The 16,289-nt window shown below is 45.7% G+C and overlaps 1 protein-coding gene across 1 annotated transcript; it reads right to left on the reverse strand.

Annotated features, from left to right (window-relative positions):
- Window positions 1-1,415: 1,415 nt before the first annotated feature.
- Window positions 1,416-15,766, reverse strand: ICOSLG (inducible T cell costimulator ligand). Its single transcript, XM_084226099.1, has 7 exons — window positions 15,666-15,766; window positions 12,001-12,041; window positions 9,717-10,088; window positions 8,963-9,247; window positions 7,217-7,387; window positions 5,788-5,823; window positions 1,416-3,462 (listed from the first exon to the last, which is right to left on the reverse strand). The coding sequence occupies exons 1-7, from the start codon at window positions 15,677-15,679 to the stop codon at window positions 3,452-3,454; spliced, it is 930 nt and encodes a 309-aa protein (XP_084082225.1). The 5' UTR covers window positions 15,680-15,766; the 3' UTR covers window positions 1,416-3,451.
- Between the last annotated feature and the right edge of the window lie 523 nt (window positions 15,767-16,289).

Consider the following 16,289-nt stretch of genomic DNA (forward strand, 5'->3'; position numbering starts at 1 on the left):
GGAATATCTCCACAGCCTCTCTGGGCATCCTGTTCCAGTGCTCAGCCACCCTCAACAAAAAGTTCTTCCTCATTTTCAGGTGGAACTTTCTGTCCACCAGTTTCTGCCCATTCCTCTTGTCCCCTGCCTCAGCACCATGGAGCAGAGCCTGCTCCCTGCTCCCTGCAGGCAATGGCAGATGTGGCTCAAGTCCCCTCTCAGTTGTCTCTTCTTGGGGCTGAACAGACCCACCTCCCCCAGTGTTTCCTCATCACTCAGGTGCTCCAGTCCCCCCCATCACCTTTGTACCCTTCCTCCAGACTTGCTCCAGGAGCTCCATGATAATCCTCAGGCGGGGACCAGATTGCAATGATTCCATCCCATGTCATGCCATGGAGGAGGGAAAAGCCCTAATGCCCACCACATCTTGAGAGGAACAGCCCCAAGAGCCCCACAGCCACGGGGGTGTTTGCTCTCTGTGGAGTTGGGCTCTACTCAATTGTTCTTCAGAGCAGTTTCTGCTCCTCTGGAAACGAGAGAGGTTAGAGAAATTACACTTGGGGGTAACGTTGCCTTTTGAGCATGTTTGCTGCAAATATGAGAAAAAATCGTTTTGAAAGCTGGGAAAGCAACAAATAAGTTTTCTTTGACATAGCCCAACAGCTACCAAGAACAGATGTTGGAATCAGGGTAGCTGGAAAAAGGGAATGCTTTTTTTGAGCAAAAGAGATACTACAGCTCTCACAGGTAAAAAGATTTAAATAGTGAATCTGACAACAGGACAGACGGATCCAGATCACTAATTAACAACACATGTTTTCTCTTGGGGCTTTCCACTTGTGGTTTACCAGCCATGCCACAGCAAAAGTCTTTCACTTTTCTGTGAAAGTGAGTCCATTTATTAATCTTCCTCCAAAGCTGCATCAACTGTTGCCTTCCTGTGCACGTGTTTAGGTGAGTTGCTGTCTTTAGTGAAGGTGAACAGAGGGATGCTGGTGCTCCTGAGCAAGACTGGTCTGGGGGAGTGCAATGAGCTGCTCTCAGTTCTGGAAGCAGGAGTGTGTGCTGTACCTTTACTGTGCTTGGGGTTGTGAAGTTGGGTGAGAAATGGATGAATCAGCCCAGGCTTAGTGCTGCCCTCAGGCTACTGCCTGGCTTTGTGGAGTTTGTTGAGTTGTTGGAGGGATTTTGTTGTGTGAGCCAAAATAAAGCAGAGGTGGTCAGCTCTGTGTTGTGTTTGTCTCCCCTAATCTGAGGCCTTTGAAAAGGAGCACTGAGGGATGTGGCTGAAAGTAAAACTCACTTTGGGTGGAGGCAATGGCTTGGATCGGCTTTTCTCTGTGTGTTGATAAATTTAGTCAAACATCCAGGAGAATGAATAGACTTTATTTAAAATATAAACATGGCAAATGAAGACAAAAACTGTTATTACTAAATGCCCAAGTCCTTTTGAATGCTAACAACCAACTGTCATCCAGGATTCCCTGACCTCTAAGAATAGCTGGAACCCTAAGCTAAATGAAAGCACAGATTTTGCAAGAAAAGGCTTTTGCATTTGGGTGTATTCATGAAGTAGCCCAGAAGGAAGAAAATCCAATTGTTTCAGTACCATATTGCAGAGTGACTGCCAGGTCACTTCTTACATCTCAGAACCATCACAGTTGCAGAATATAAAAGTGGAAAACTACTTGTGGGAAAGGCTTCTGTCAGGTACAGCAGCACCACAGGCTGCACAAAACAACTTCATGTGACAGATAAGAAGGAAATGCCTGCAGGACTTTTTACTGAACCACTAGGAAATGGTTGCCCTGCACATCTGCACAGATGTTGTTCACATTTTTGAGGCGTCTGTGAGCTTTCTTCAAGCAGGTTCCCTTTAGGGGTACATGGAAGACTGGATTTGGACTCAGAAAATATATAATATCTGGATTCATGAGAGAAGCCCAGCTACTCATCTGGGAGCCTCCCTGGGGGTATTACTTTGACAAAAGATGACTGCTGCACTATTGCCAAATGGCCCTGCTTCCACGTGATGTGAGCACAACAGAATGATCACTCAGCTGGGAATTGAGAACTGATCTTGGTATGAAAAATCAGTGTCTGAGCTCAGAGTTGATACTGGAGTGCCTCTTACACACAGGGCAAGAACAAACAAGACTATGACTGATTCACAAAAATCTTATAAATTTACTCTAGCAACTGGTGCAGGAGAGGTCAAGTGCTTCCAGAGCTCAGTTTAAAATAACAATCTCCAGCCTCCCATGACAAGATGGGGAAAAAGAGCTAGTAAAAATTCCTCCTCCTTCAAAATTTCGTATCATCAGCAGAGTTTACTGTTTTGCTATTTTCAGCCCAGTCAGTTTGGCTGACTTGGGGCTGGAACAGCAAGGCACGTGCACTGGCACAAGGAAAATGCAGTTCTTGGCTTTCTGGACTTTCATGGACAACAGGGATAGAATTTGGTTTTTGTTCTTTTTTGTTTTGTTGGGTGTGTGCAAGGATGAGACACAAGCACAATTTTAGTTTAAAACCTTCAGTTTAAAATCCTCCCTGGAAGCCATGGGGAGGTGCTTGAATAAAGATTCAGTTGAATCAAGCAGAGCTCAACCCCAGTTTTTGTTCCACCCTGAGAAGGGTAAGCCCAGGTAACATGACATTCACACAGCAGAGAGCACTATTTTTAACTGCTCAGATTTCCACAGCCTGTTTTTTCTCACAGCTGGCTCCTGTTGAAAGTGGAAGTCCCCTTTTTGGTGGAATATTTGGTAAAAACCAATATATTGCTGTCAAGGCTTAAAGAAGGCACCTTCCCTTATGATAACAAATTCAGTATTTGACCCCATTAGAGCAACTCCTGTTTTTGGAGGACTGGGTCAAAGTGCTCTGCCTGGTTCTGTACAGAGGAGCAGCTGCTGAAAAGAGACAATGGAAGGATTGTACACTAGAGAGAGAGAAACATGAAGAGCTCACAAATCTCCCTCTGCAGAGCCCTTCAGTTTTCTGTCTTTGTTTTAGCTGCCTTTCCTCACACACAGGAGCCATCCTCGGGGTAAGGTGACAGCAAGAACGTGCCATGCTCCTGAAGGTGGCTGCTTCTGCTCCTGGGAGCCCTCAAGGGTTGTGGTGACAGACTGGACACTCACCAGCTTCCAGTGGTCTGGCACAGAGCAGCTGAGCCCCAGGCTTTCTGCTTTCCCCAGCACAGGTGCCCAAATCACTGACCATCACAGAGGACTGTCCAAAGTGCTGAGCTGGAGTGGAGACACCACTGTTCTGTGGACACAGTCAGTGGCTGGAGTGAAAATCCTGCAGATTTTCTTCTCTCTTGTGTCCCAGAAGCTTTTTTTTTTTTTTCTTTGCCATCTCTCTTGGCAGAAATCTGTTACTTGTATTACAAACAGTGCTGCCACTGAGGGAGTGATGCTTCTCTTGACACATCTCCAGCTGCCCAAATTGTTGGCAGACCTTCCATTTAGACAGGTGCTGTAAGAGCAAAAAAACTTACTTTTATTAAAAAAATAGACAAAAAACTTCCCCAGAAATAATCATTCCTGTGTAACCAGTGGAACAAGCTGCAAAGCTATGGAAAAGACATATTCATGCTGCTGAGAGAGAAGTGACTGGGGAGATGTCCTGCCTGGATACCCAGGGGGCTTTCTGTCCTCCTGCCACAGCCTGGAAGTGCCTCTCTGTGCAAGTGGGAAAAGTGGCCTCCCTTGTGAAGGGATGTCAGTGTCACCTTGGGTCCCTTTAAAACTATTTCAGAGAATGAGAGGTACAAACTCTCTCTGTGGCCAAGAGAAAACAGCTTCCTCTGGGTCCTCTCAGGAAACGAAGGAATTCTGTCATGTAACAGTTCAGAATTGCTCCAGCTCTGAATTTCTCCTCACCAGAGCTGGAATGGGGTCTGGAGAGACTGATCCCACCAGGATGGAGTTACTCTTCTTTGCAATCTGCCTTCCTCCCAGTTTCCAAACCCTTTTTTCCCTTTGTAACAGCAAAGTTAGTTTCAGTAATCTCATTTTGGTTTGCAGTATTCAGGATTCTCACAGCCATGAAACAACCTGGCATTCTTCATCAGGTGCCCTGAGCAGAAGGGCATTTACAGCAGTATTGAAAACAAAATGCTGTGCCAGAGCATGCCCCTGGATGCACCCCCCCATCTAACACACACAACAGGATTGAAAATACCAAATAATGATTGAATTAGGCTGGAATTTCTCTTAGAGCCCATCTTTTGTACTAAGGTAGTACCAGCTTTATTTCCAAATAATTCCTGACAGATACTGGCTTTCTCTTTTGTTAAGAAATCACAAAGCAGCAAACCTGGACTGATGGAGGCTTGATAGCCTGGACAAACTCTGCCTCAGTGCTCAACTACCATTACCCTTAGACAGTTTCTTCCAACATCTGGCTTAAATCTCCTTTGTTTAAGTCAGCTGTGCCTTAACTGCAGTGTCAGCTGGGTTAGCACAATAATTAACTTGTCCCATCCTCTCAAAAGACACTCTGAAGAGGGTTGTTATTGTGTCCTTAATCAGCCTGGCCTTCTTCAGCCTAAACAGACAAAATCCATCTCTCACCAGAGATCACATTCCCTGGAACATTTTCCTCTCTCTGGTATTGATCCAAGTTGCCCTTAAATTGGGATGCCCAAAGCATGGCCCTCAGAGGTGGGACAGCTTCTGTCAGCAGGGAGCCACCAAAGCTGCTGTCCCACAAGTGGAGTGGAGAAATGACAATGAAAAGACAGCATCTGGAAGGTGCCCTTGTTTTGTCCTCAATGCTAGAGCAGCCTTCAATACAAAGAAGGTAAATATTTATTCTTACTTATGTCCCAGAGGGTTTTTTACTAATGGGCCAAGTCCAGGGATGAAACCAAGAAGGGCCTGCTCTAAGTCAGTCTGGAGAAGAACAAATTGACCTTAAATGAGCTGCTTGTGTTACGTCAATGCAGTTCCTGGGAACAGAAGGAGAAAATGTCTCTTTATTTTAAGGAGAAAATCCATCCTCCTCCATAGGTTATGCTCTGCAGGAGGGAGTGCAATGGCTGTTGATGTTTAGCAACCACAAATGTTGGGGATCAGGCTGTGGTCTGAAAAATAACTGACTGTTAACCCAGTTCCCATGGCTGTCAAAGCAATTCTAGGAAAAGTAAACACTTTTTTTATGGGTCTATTTATTTAAGGGTTATTTTGCTTCTGCTTGATACTATGCATTGTGTACATTCACAGCATCTGCTGCTGCAAACTATGCTTTAACTAGTACACTTGTAGTGAAACCACAGTATTTTCTGCCTGTTCTGCAGACACACAGGCAACAGCCATTAGATTCAGTAGAAACTACCAAATGAGATACCAAATAGGCAGATATTTCATCCTCTACTCTTGCAAGTCCTCTGTCCATTTTTTTTTTCCAAATCTGTCTTCATTTTTTTCACCCAATTTTCATTTTTTTTCCCAACTATAAATAACAAATGAATTTGTAAACCAGCTGGCTTGCAATATCGTGTGGCAATAAAAATAAAAATTAAAATATGAATATGGTGAAGGTCTGAAGAGCCTGTTTTTTCTAGGAAAGGAGGGTTTTTTTAAAAAATTGGGTGTATATAGGCTCAGGTTCACAGACATTATGCAAATGATGTCTCTGTATCCCAGCTAAAGATCACACAGGATGTAGTGAACAAAAAAATGCTTCAGTTTGTACCATCCAGCAAGCCTAATCTAAAGGATTGTGCTGAACTTGAGTACTGAAGCTATGAAGTTAAGTCACTTGAGACAAACAAAATAATATATTTTTAATACTTACAGCTGAGTCCTCCTGGGTCTTCTCTTTGTTGGACATCTGTTGGAACAAATGCATGGGTTTCAGAATGTAGGATAGATAACCACAGACTTCAGAAAAATGAGATTCATATTAAGCAACATGCACCAAAGCTGGAGGTTCAATGTGCTAAATGTTCTGTAAAATGCAATCCAGTATTCTATTTGCTTACAACCCAGGCTACCATCTCAGAAAGGAGAGATTTTGGGATTGAAGTGAAAGCCCTGCTCTCTGTCTTGGGACAGAGCCCTGCCTCACTCTTAGGTTGTTTCTGCAGGAAGGATGTGATTTCAGCAAGAGCTGCTGCAGATCCTGGACAGGATCACAACCCTGCTTTCCCCTGATCTTTCCTGAGGCACCCATGGATGCTAACATTGAGACTGAAAACGTGGATTGTCCTTGTCCATGAAAAGTGTGGTTGTCCCTGTCAGTCCCTTAGATGTTGGCTCCTGGATAGGGGCTTAGAGCAAGTGCTCAGCTACACTGGCAGACTCAGTCTGGTCCACAAGATGCCTTTGAGAGCTTTTTTAGAGTCACACACGTGTGCAAATCCAGCTACACAAGGGTACCCATGTGACCAGCTACATTTCTGCTCGATCCCAGCAGGAACCTCATCCTTAATCATCCAGCCAGTGACTCTAAAGCTCTCAGGACTCGATTATGCTCTGATTCCTGCTTCAAACTCAGCAAGCTACTCACCCCAGCCCTGTTTTGTGCATCTGTCCAGAAGGAGCCTGCAGGGTTCACAGCTGACAAACCATGGCCCAAACAGACACAAAGTCTGAGTTAATCTCACATCCAGAAATTACTTCCTGTGAGGCTCAGAATTTACAGAATCCCAGAATCACTGGGTTGGAAGAGACCCTAAAGATCATCGAGTCCAGCCCAGCCCCACCAGCTCAGCTGAGCCCTGGCCCCCAGTGCCACATCCAGGCTTTGTTAAACACACCCAGGGATGGGCACTCCACCACCTCCCCGGGCAGCCATTCCAGAACTTTCTCACCCTTGCTGGAAAACCTTTTCCCTGCTCTCCAGCCTGTATTTCCCTTGGTGCAGCTCAGGCTGTGTGCTCTGGCTGTGTCAGTGCTGCTGCAGACAGAGCCCAGCCCAGCTGAGCACAGGCACCTTTCAGGAGCTGTGCAGGGCCATGAGGGCAGCCCTGAGTCTCCTTTTCTCCAGGCTGAGCACCCCCAGCTTGGAGAAAGACTCAGACACAGGAAGAGAAAATCATAAAGAATAACATATCCTGGGGCACTACATTTCCTCCCCAGGGCACCCCAAGTTTTTGTTAATGGCAGGATTTCCTAAGTGCAGGTAGCTTAGTCATACTTCATCTCTTCCTGTTGGATAACATTTAGTGTTTTGGCAAGTGAAAAAGGATTCTTTTGGCCACGCAAATGAAGAGTCTCATTACCTTTATAGGACACTAGATTAGAGGACCTCCTTCTCCACAGCCAGCAGATTAAACCAGTTAGAAGACCTATCACAAAGACAATGCCAATGATGCCAGCTGCTTGAGCACCTCGTCCTTTTTTTTCTTGTTTTTTGTCACTTTCTGTGCCACTAATTTTCTTCTGCTGCGTGTCTAGAATAAAATAGAAAAGGATGTCATTAGGTGTAAATGTTTGCATTTCATACCAGGCAAGTATTTCACCATGTTTTAGATGCATAAAAAATTCTGGAGTCAGGATTTGTGCTATTCATATCACTGTGATTTTGGTGATTCCTTCTGAGTGAGACACATCTCCACCTAATTATGTCTAAATACCAGTTTATTCTTCCCTGTCATCATAATGCATCCATCCTTCTTTTTTTCTTTTTTTCTTCTTTCCCTCCAGCTTTGAGAGACTGTAAGTTTGGGCTTGTATCTAGACTCAGTTCAAAATAAATCTATATAGAATCTATAATGTAAATCTGATAGCATTCAGAAAAATGGGTGAAAAGCTGTTTCCCTGAAGTTAGTGAAGAATCTTCACTCATGGCTGCAAACTGAAGGTTTCAAATCACATCTCTTACTCTTTCAAGTGCTATTGAGAGACTTTAAAAAAAACCCACAAAAATAGGAATATGAAGGTCATTTCTCTCAGAAGACAACATGACAATGCCATTAGGAAACTAAGGATGAGGTTACTTAGTTTTCCTTTAATTTGGGATGACAGCATGGTATATCATCACACAAACACTCTACTGTGCAACTTCTGCTCATGTGTTCAATTTTTTGTTCCTGGAAATAGTTTCTATGGTTTGCCTTCATTCATGGGATCAGTGTTTGGGGTGTTCTGGTAAATCAGTTGTGGGTATCCAGCTACAGTTATGGAAACGTTCCAAGCTCCTTGCACCAGGGTGCAGAGAGCTGTGAGAGAAAAGCGTGGCTGGAGGCAGGACCAGGACCAGCAGTGAGAGCAAACAGCCACCTCCAGATCAGCCTTCCACTCCAGACAGATTCTCTACACAGCTTTTTGGAAAAAATGAACTACATTACATAATGAACTACAATAATGAAGTACAGCAGGGGTACTGGAACTATAACTTCTTAATACCCTTTTTTTTTTTTAAATAGCTTTCTGGTTTTGTGAAGAGTTGAGTGACTAAATACTTGCTTTTACTATTAATCATCACATCAGCAATAATTAGCACATTATACTTGTGCTATAAGGTACATAGTTCTATTGATTGCCCATTTGCTTCAGACCTGGTGTAAGTTGTGCACTGAACTCAATTGAGTTTTGGAGAAACTGGAAATTGAACTTTGGAACTCAGCAGGGTAAAAAGCAAATGTTAGTGTTGCAAGGCCATTGTGTAGGGGGTCAGAAATCATGGATCTGCTGGATGGTGGCCCCTAAAAAACAACCTGACTCCCCAAACCATCGTGTTCCCAAGGAACTAAAAGGTTAAGCTCAGCAACTGCCTCAGGTGCAAGAGCTTCTCAGTGCTGTTGTCATAACACACTTGGTGGGTTATTCACTTCAGTGTGGAAGAATTAAACATCAGGTCCATGGCTAGGCATAAATGGAACTTGAAACAAAGCCCGAGATCGTCTCAGAACATTTTGGAACCACTGAATTAACGCACAGCCCTCGTTAGTGCGCATCCACAGACAGACACACGCTGGGTGACATTCCTGCTGCCTACCAAACAGAGGCAGCATGAGGGAACTTACAGTTGGCTGACAGATTTTCCTGCAGCATCTCATTCTCTATGGAGCACTCTATCTGCAGGTTGGAAGTGGCTGTCACCTTCAGCGTGCTGGAGACGCTGAAGGTGCCGTCGTCGTGGGGTATGATCTCTGTTTCTGACGGAGACAGGCGGCTGTTGTTCACTTTATTGATCCAGTAAACGTTGGGCTTTGGGTATCCATTGCCAGACCTGCAGTAGAAGGTCACCTCCTCTCCCCTGCTGTCACTGTTTCTTATTGGTCCACTGAGGATTGGTTGGCTGTAACTCGCTGGAGAGCAAGAAGAAAAAGAAATAGTTGTTGTTGACATTTTGAAATGTACTGGAAAGGCAAAATTTGGGGATGGATTCTGAACAAACTGCTGGATTTCACACCACCCTCGTGACTTGAAAGAGAAGCACCTGCAGGTTTGATCTGTAAACCAGAGAGCTGAGAGAATCACTGGGAGGGCAGAAAGCTAAAGCCAAACCCAAAGGAAGAAAGGACCAACTTCAGCTGCTGTCACCCAGTCACATGCAAGAGCTCTCATACCCATGAAAAACAAGAAAAGAAACAGACACTGGGTAAACTGTTTTTACATGCATTATGTTCCCTGTCTTAAATTAAGCAGAGAAGACTTCATTTCAGCAAAGAGCAAAAGTCTGTTTCAAAATTAAAGTTGTGCTTAAATATGATATTGAAGTAGCACAAATTTGAAAAGTGGAAATGAGAATTTGGGTAAAGTGACACAAGTTCTTACCTGCTAAGCTGAGAACCACTTCTGCCTGGTGAATCACTTTGGGAACTTCAGTTTTCTCCTGCACTATGCATTTGTATGTATGTTCATCACTCTGGCTGACATTTAGCAATAGCAGAGAAAAATCACCATTTTCCAACCTATCCCAGAATAATTGAGTCCTGCCCTTAAAGTGAAGACACTGATTACTGTTATCATCTTGGCCAGAGATGAGTGCATGTACAACTGAACACTTTTCTTGATAGGAATCATCAACTATTTGCCAATATACCCGTAGATATTTTAATTGCAAGGGTTTCTTTTCATTGTAAATGCAACTCAGTGTGACATTGTCTCCAAGTTTACTGATGATGTTCTTCTTCTCTAGTGCAGCAACTACAAGATTAAAAGAGAGAGAGAGAAAAAAGGAAGGTTATGTGGGGGAAAAAAAAATATTTTCAAGTACATTATACCACATATAGACTCAGGTATTAGTTTTGTGGCGGGTAGGTGAGTATGCTCTCTTCATAGTCATTCCTACCCCCCAAATTTCCAGTGATTTATTCTCTCCATGTCCATTTGTCTGTTCATTGTCCAAAGGAACCTTTTCTCTGACAGCCAAGCAGCGTTAATCATTCCTAGCCCCATGGATACCCACATTTCACTTTGCACACTGACTGCAGACACATATTCAGGTCCTAATGCTTCAATAATCACTTCTTTTTTTTTTTTTAAATTAAGAAAAATGCCAAAAAACTCCACTTTGATCACAAGAAGTGGAAACATCGATAAGAAAGAGTGCTACCATTATTTTGAGACCCAAAAAAATTAAGAAGGGGAGTAAAAGCAGTTTTTCTCAAAGCTTGCATAACAAAGCAGCCACATTTTACTGCTGCAGTCAGTGACACCCTCTGAACAAATACACTCAGCTGCCAAATCAGCACACCCAGATACCTCCAGGGGCACACTCATCAGACATTTACATCTTGAGGGTCACTTGAGGTAAGGTCAGGACCATATCTGGCTTTCAGAGCACTTTCCCTGCCTTTTGGCCATGAGAAAGGCAGCCCCTGCTCCGTGTGAGCGAGGCAAAGGCTCGAGGTGGTGCCAGCTGATGCAGAGAGCAGAGCTCAGTGAGCCCCACAGGGCTGGGCAGCTCTGCCCACGGCCTCCCTGCTGCATCCATCCCCTCTGGACCAGCAGCCAAAACCTCGCTGGTACAGCTGGGTGGTGGCACCAGAGCCACGTTTGTGTTGGGAGTGCCAGGCAAGAGGGGTCAGGCATGGGGCTGGATGGGAGAGATTACAGCTGGGCAAGGGATTAGGTGGGTGGATGGCAGGGAATGGAGGTTTGGAAATGCAGAAACAGTGCGTGGTGAGGCGGGAGGGAGGTGTTGATGCTAAGGGGAGCCTGTCTTTGTGAGGGTGGACTCAGAAACAGCTCAGCTGCACACCTGAGCTGGGCAGCCTGGTCTGAAACTGCCCCTGAGGCAGACACAGTGCTTGCAGGGAGAAGGGCAGGATGTTTACCAGGTCCTGAGACTGAAATAAGAGGCTTGAAATGCAACACAATTGCTTGGCTCGGATTTTGGGAAACCCATGGGAATAGCAGGAAATGTAAAGCCCTGGTAAGATGGGTGCAACTCCATGAGTGGCCAGAAAGAGGCCAGCCAGCATCTATTGAGACTGAATCTGGTACAGCTTGTCCTGATATTGGGGCCAGGGAGTTTCCTTGGTGACTTTGTTGAGGTCCTTCTCAGTGATTAAGCAAGAACAAAGGAGAGAACTCCAAAGACACTTCCAGGTGGTGTGGTGATTAATTCTACCTTTGTTTTGCAAGGGGTGTTTTAGAACCGTAGTAAAAGTAAAATTACTCATAGTAGGAGTAAATTTACTACTAATAAGCAGTAGTAAAATTACTAGCATTGGCTGCTTGATACTGTGATGTATAATTCTACTCTTGGGCATACAGGCATGTTAGATCTGCTTATCAGCAGCTCTTATAACTCCACTTCTAAGGCCTTTTTTTGACAGAGATAAGTACAGGGAAGTCTCTGAAGCAAGTAAAGCAATCTGAGCAAGAGCATCCATCAAGTCCCTTGCTGCTGTCTGCAATGAAACTGATAGAAATTGATTTTATCTTCTTTCCCTGATGCATGTCAGAGAAACATTTCACTCTGAGGAATTCTTCAGTATCTTGTAAAAACCACAGAGATGTTCATGTTGTACATTTTACAACTACTTTGTGCACTTGGCCAAACACATAAAGGGAGGGCAGTTTAATTTTTACTGGGTTTTTATGAACTTACCAGCATTCAGGAGAAGAAGGAGCAGTAACAGAAATCCGTACCTAAAACGAAAAGCACACGAGTGTTACAACTGACTTTGCATCTCTGTTGTTTAAATAAGCAATAAACCCAATTTTGATTGTTTTAATATAGTGGCAGAAGTAGGTAAATTAGGTACTGCTCCCATGCAATGCCCCATTAAGTATTTGCATTTTTGACAGCTGCAAAACTTCTGTTTATACAACTCAGCAGTGGTTTGGTGGCCAAGACCACAAATAGCAGCAAAATGCACTAATATTGGAATCAGGGCAGAGGGCATGAAGCTGGTGTTGGGCCTGTCCTCTCTTCTGAAAGAATGGGTTGGCTTGCTGGGCAAACAGGCTCTGGAGGCTCTCTGGGTCACTGGGAGGGACAGTGGCTGCACAGGGCAAACCCAGGTTTGCCAACCTTTTGCTGGGACTCAAGGAGTCATTTTGTCTGGTTAAAGGAAAACAGCAGCTGACCATGCTGCCCACCAGGTTGTGCACTGAGTAGAAATGTGTAAACAGGAAACCTGCTGATAGTGGAGAGCTGTGCAAAGGTTTCTGCTGGGAGGAATTTTTTGTGTTTGATTACTCAGGAGGGGCAAATCTGTGCAGGATTTCTCCAAAGGAAAGGAGGGCATAGGAAACCCAGTTTAACCCATCTATAAAGTCCAAGTGATTTAACTCTCATCCCACAGGGGTTTAAGATAAATGGACAGCACTTCCCTGTGAGTTACTTTAAAACAGCCTTTCACCACCACACCTGGCTACACATTTTGCTCTCTTTCCTCCAGACTGCTGTAGGAAGGGAAAGAAAGGTGCTGGAAAGGTTTTGGAATGAGAACTGTGTGGCTGAGCTGGCCACCTTGACATTGCTCAGGTGCAATAAGGTTGCAAAGCTGAGCTGATGGGCAGAGTGACAGGAGCACTGTCACCAGTGTACCAGCTCACCTGTGCAAGCAGGACTGAGGCCACACTACCCAGGTTCAGCTGGCTCCCTTCCCCCAGAGTTCTCATGATGCCTCAAGTTTTAGCTTTCATATTTTCCAGATCCTGTAGTGCATTATATAGAACTCTGAACTCTATAAAGTGTCAGCGAGTTCTCCCCACAGCTCAGTCAGACAAAGCAATCCTTTCCCAGCCCCAGAACCAAGGACACCCTTGCAGCTTCAGGCCCAAAAAGTGCAAACAACAGGGAATTGAGGAGAGCAATCTGGGAGGATGGGACTGCATCACCTGGAGCTGTAATTGGACAATTAACCCCAACATGGAAATGGACCAAAACTTATAGAAGTGTGAAAAGGTGTGACCCAGGAGCCCATCTTGGGTGTAGCCTTGGCCAGGCTCTGGTACTGCCCCAGGTGCATCCTTTGAAGGCCTTTTCAATAAATTCCTGCTTTATTCCTTTAACACTTTCTATCCTCTGTTCCAGGCAGCCTCTCAAGGCATCACTCAGCCCTGAGCCCTGGGCTGGGGCAAAGGGACAGCTGCTCCCAGCAGGCCACTTCTGTCCAGGATTGAGCTCCAGATCCTCCCACCCAGGCTGCTCACTGCCTTCCCTCCAAACCAACCCTGCCCTGCCTGGCCCTCCTCCCTCCCATGCCTAACCTAAGCTCACTCCCCAGCAGCCATTCCTCACTTTACTGTGCATCACAACATCCCCTCCCTTCAGGCTTCCTGCCCTTTCCCCACAGCTCCTGCTCTTTGTCCAGCCAAGCACATGAATTCACACATCACTTCCCAGGCACAGCTTTGCTTCTGCCCAGCTTTACTCCCATCACCTGCCTGGGCACAACTTGGGGCTCCTCTGCTGCAGAGGAGTGTCTCTAATTCCCACCTGCCCCCCAAGAAAATGATCATCATCCCAAACATATTCAGCTTCCCATGCAGAAAGCAGAGGACATTCCTGACACAAAATCTACCTGTACTTGAAGCCCCATTTCCAGAGACTGAGGTGGAGAAATTTTAGGGGAAAACCAACCTGGATTGTATTATTTTTTGTATACAGAAAACATTTTATATTCTTTTTCTGTGTCCTTTGAAATTATTTGATAGATGAGGCTTGAAAAGTTTAAGTGTATAGCCACTGTGGAAAATTTCTGCTCTATTACTCCAGTAGAGCTGCAATCAGTCTCAAAGGAAGTCTCCCAGGGAAGCACCCCTAAACATTCTATTCTGTCTCTTCTACTATTTCTCTTACATTAAGTAGTTTATTAACCAATATCAAAGATGTAAAACATACAACTCTACAAAACAGAACAACAATGATTTTCTTTTACTAATCATAAACATAAGTGTAAAGATTTTGACAGTGGCCTGACATGGATTTGTATTTTATTCCTGTTGTATTTTTCACACTGTCAGGAGTCATCACTTTGTGCCAGGCTTGTAGATGTTTGTCTTGACAAGCTCAGCTCATGTAGTCATCAATCTTTCTTAATCCCATGCCTGTGTTTGTTCTATTATTCCCAACCCAAGTTAGAAGCTGTAGATATAGCAACTCATTTGAATAGAATGAAAACAGTAACTGATTAATACTTTAGAGACTCTCTAGGGAATTTCCCATGGTAGGCATTTGCTAATGCCAACAGATATTTAGATATTCAGCCAGAACTGATTCTCATATGTATGTATACAAAGCAGATCTTGATTTCTTATTTTAATAAATGACTCCACAGTCAAGGTTAGACAGATCCTGAGATGCCTCCTCCTCCTTCTTGAAGGAAGCTGCAGCTGTGGTTTTGTGGGGGTGGTGTCCACCCACGATGTTCCCCTGGAATGGCTTTAGTTCCAAGCTTCAATTGGAAAAAGGGAGAAATACTCTGTCTGCAGAGAAACCTCTGCATTCACTCAGCTCCCGTGTCCATCACTAGCAGTGGCATAGCTGCACTACCTTCTTTGGGTCTTGCTCTCCTAATTTTTAAAAAAATACTTAAAACTTTTTTACTTTTTCAATTCTTTCCCGCACCTTCCTCTTCTGCAACTGTTTTAAAATGCAAGTGTAAAACAGGAGAAAGCTGCACTTCTCCTTTCATGGCTGAGATGATTCTTCCTACCAGCACCTCAACTTCTCCATCGCTACCTATCTCAAAGCCATGGCACGTCTAGCCAGGCAAGAGATATCCTGATGCTTGCAGTAACGATTTTGGGGGCTTTGCTTCACTGCTGGGACCCACTCTGTCCCCTAGCCTTGTGGCGACACGGCTCTTCTCGACCAGCAGGTGCCCTAAGCGTGTCACCTGCGCAGCTTTTCTAACACCTGCCGCGAAGCAGCGCTACCCGGGGCAATGAACCCCAGTGAGTCATGTCCCATCGCAACCCTTCGGCTGAGAATGTCCATAAAAGGCGTCAATTGCCTGGGGCCCTCGATGGCCGCGTACGGACAGGGGACCCCTGCCCGGGCTGACACGGAGCTCTGGCAGTCCCCGGATCCCCCTCCCGGCTCCCGGAGCGCTGCGGGCGGACGGGACCCGCTCCGCAGCCTGTCCGCGGGTCGCCCTGACTGCGTTTTAGCCGCCCAACTCCCTCCAGCGCTTTCCCTGCCCGCCGCAGCAGCAAAACTCGCGTTTCCCACGGGCGATTCGCATCCCTGCCTGGGAAGGATCCCCGCGTCCCGGCGCGCACGGAGCGGCAGCAGCGACCCTTCCCCGGGGCACCACTCACCCTCGGGGCTTCATCCTGCCGGAGCCGTGCCGGAGCCGTTCCGGAGCCGTGCCGGAGCCGTGCCGGAGCAGCCGAGCCGAGCCGAGCCGAGCAGCAGCTGCCCGCCTCGGGCCGTTCCCCTTTCCCTCCCACGCCTCCTCCGCATCTGATTTCCGCCTTTGCGAGAGCGGCGCGGAGCGGACCCGGTGCAGCCCGGGCCCCCGTCCCCACTGAGCCCTTTCCAGACCCTCGTCGGTGCTGCTGGATGGGTGATCCCGGCTCCTGCAATTTCACCGGACGCCGGTCCCCGTCAGGCGGGACGCTCCTCGCCGCTGCGGGGCAGCCGGGGCTGGGCGGCGCTCGCCATAGCGCGGACAGCGGCGTTGTGGAAAATGCGTGTTTTATGATTGGCTTTTCGCAAATATTAAAAGAATATTATGTGTGTTATGTTAGAAAGTTATGCTGTATTAATTTTCTTAAGTAGTGTGTTTTAAAGGTAGTTTTAGGTGATAGCATAATGTTAAAATAGAAACTATGCTATATAAGATACTTGTTTTAAAGGAAGGACTCGCAGCGAGACAGCAGTCACAGGACACCTAAATCTTTCAGAGAAAGAGAATTTATTGCTCTCTTATCAGAAGAAAC

This window comes from Fringilla coelebs, assembly GCF_963513975.1.
Source record: "Fringilla coelebs genome assembly, chromosome: 2".
Taxonomy (NCBI): domain Eukaryota; kingdom Metazoa; phylum Chordata; class Aves; order Passeriformes; family Fringillidae; genus Fringilla; species Fringilla coelebs.

Bases quoted from the DNA above. Each gene is read 5' to 3' on its own strand.
- ICOSLG (XM_084226099.1), bottom strand. The intron at 10,089-12,000 runs GTAAGTTCATAA...TTAATCTTGTAG, and splicing joins CCTTCTTCTCCTGAATGCTG to TTGCTGCACTAGAGAAGAAG. The intron at 7,388-8,962 runs GTAAGTTCCCTC...ATTTTATTCTAG, and splicing joins GGAAAATCTGTCAGCCAACT to ACACGCAGCAGAAGAAAATT.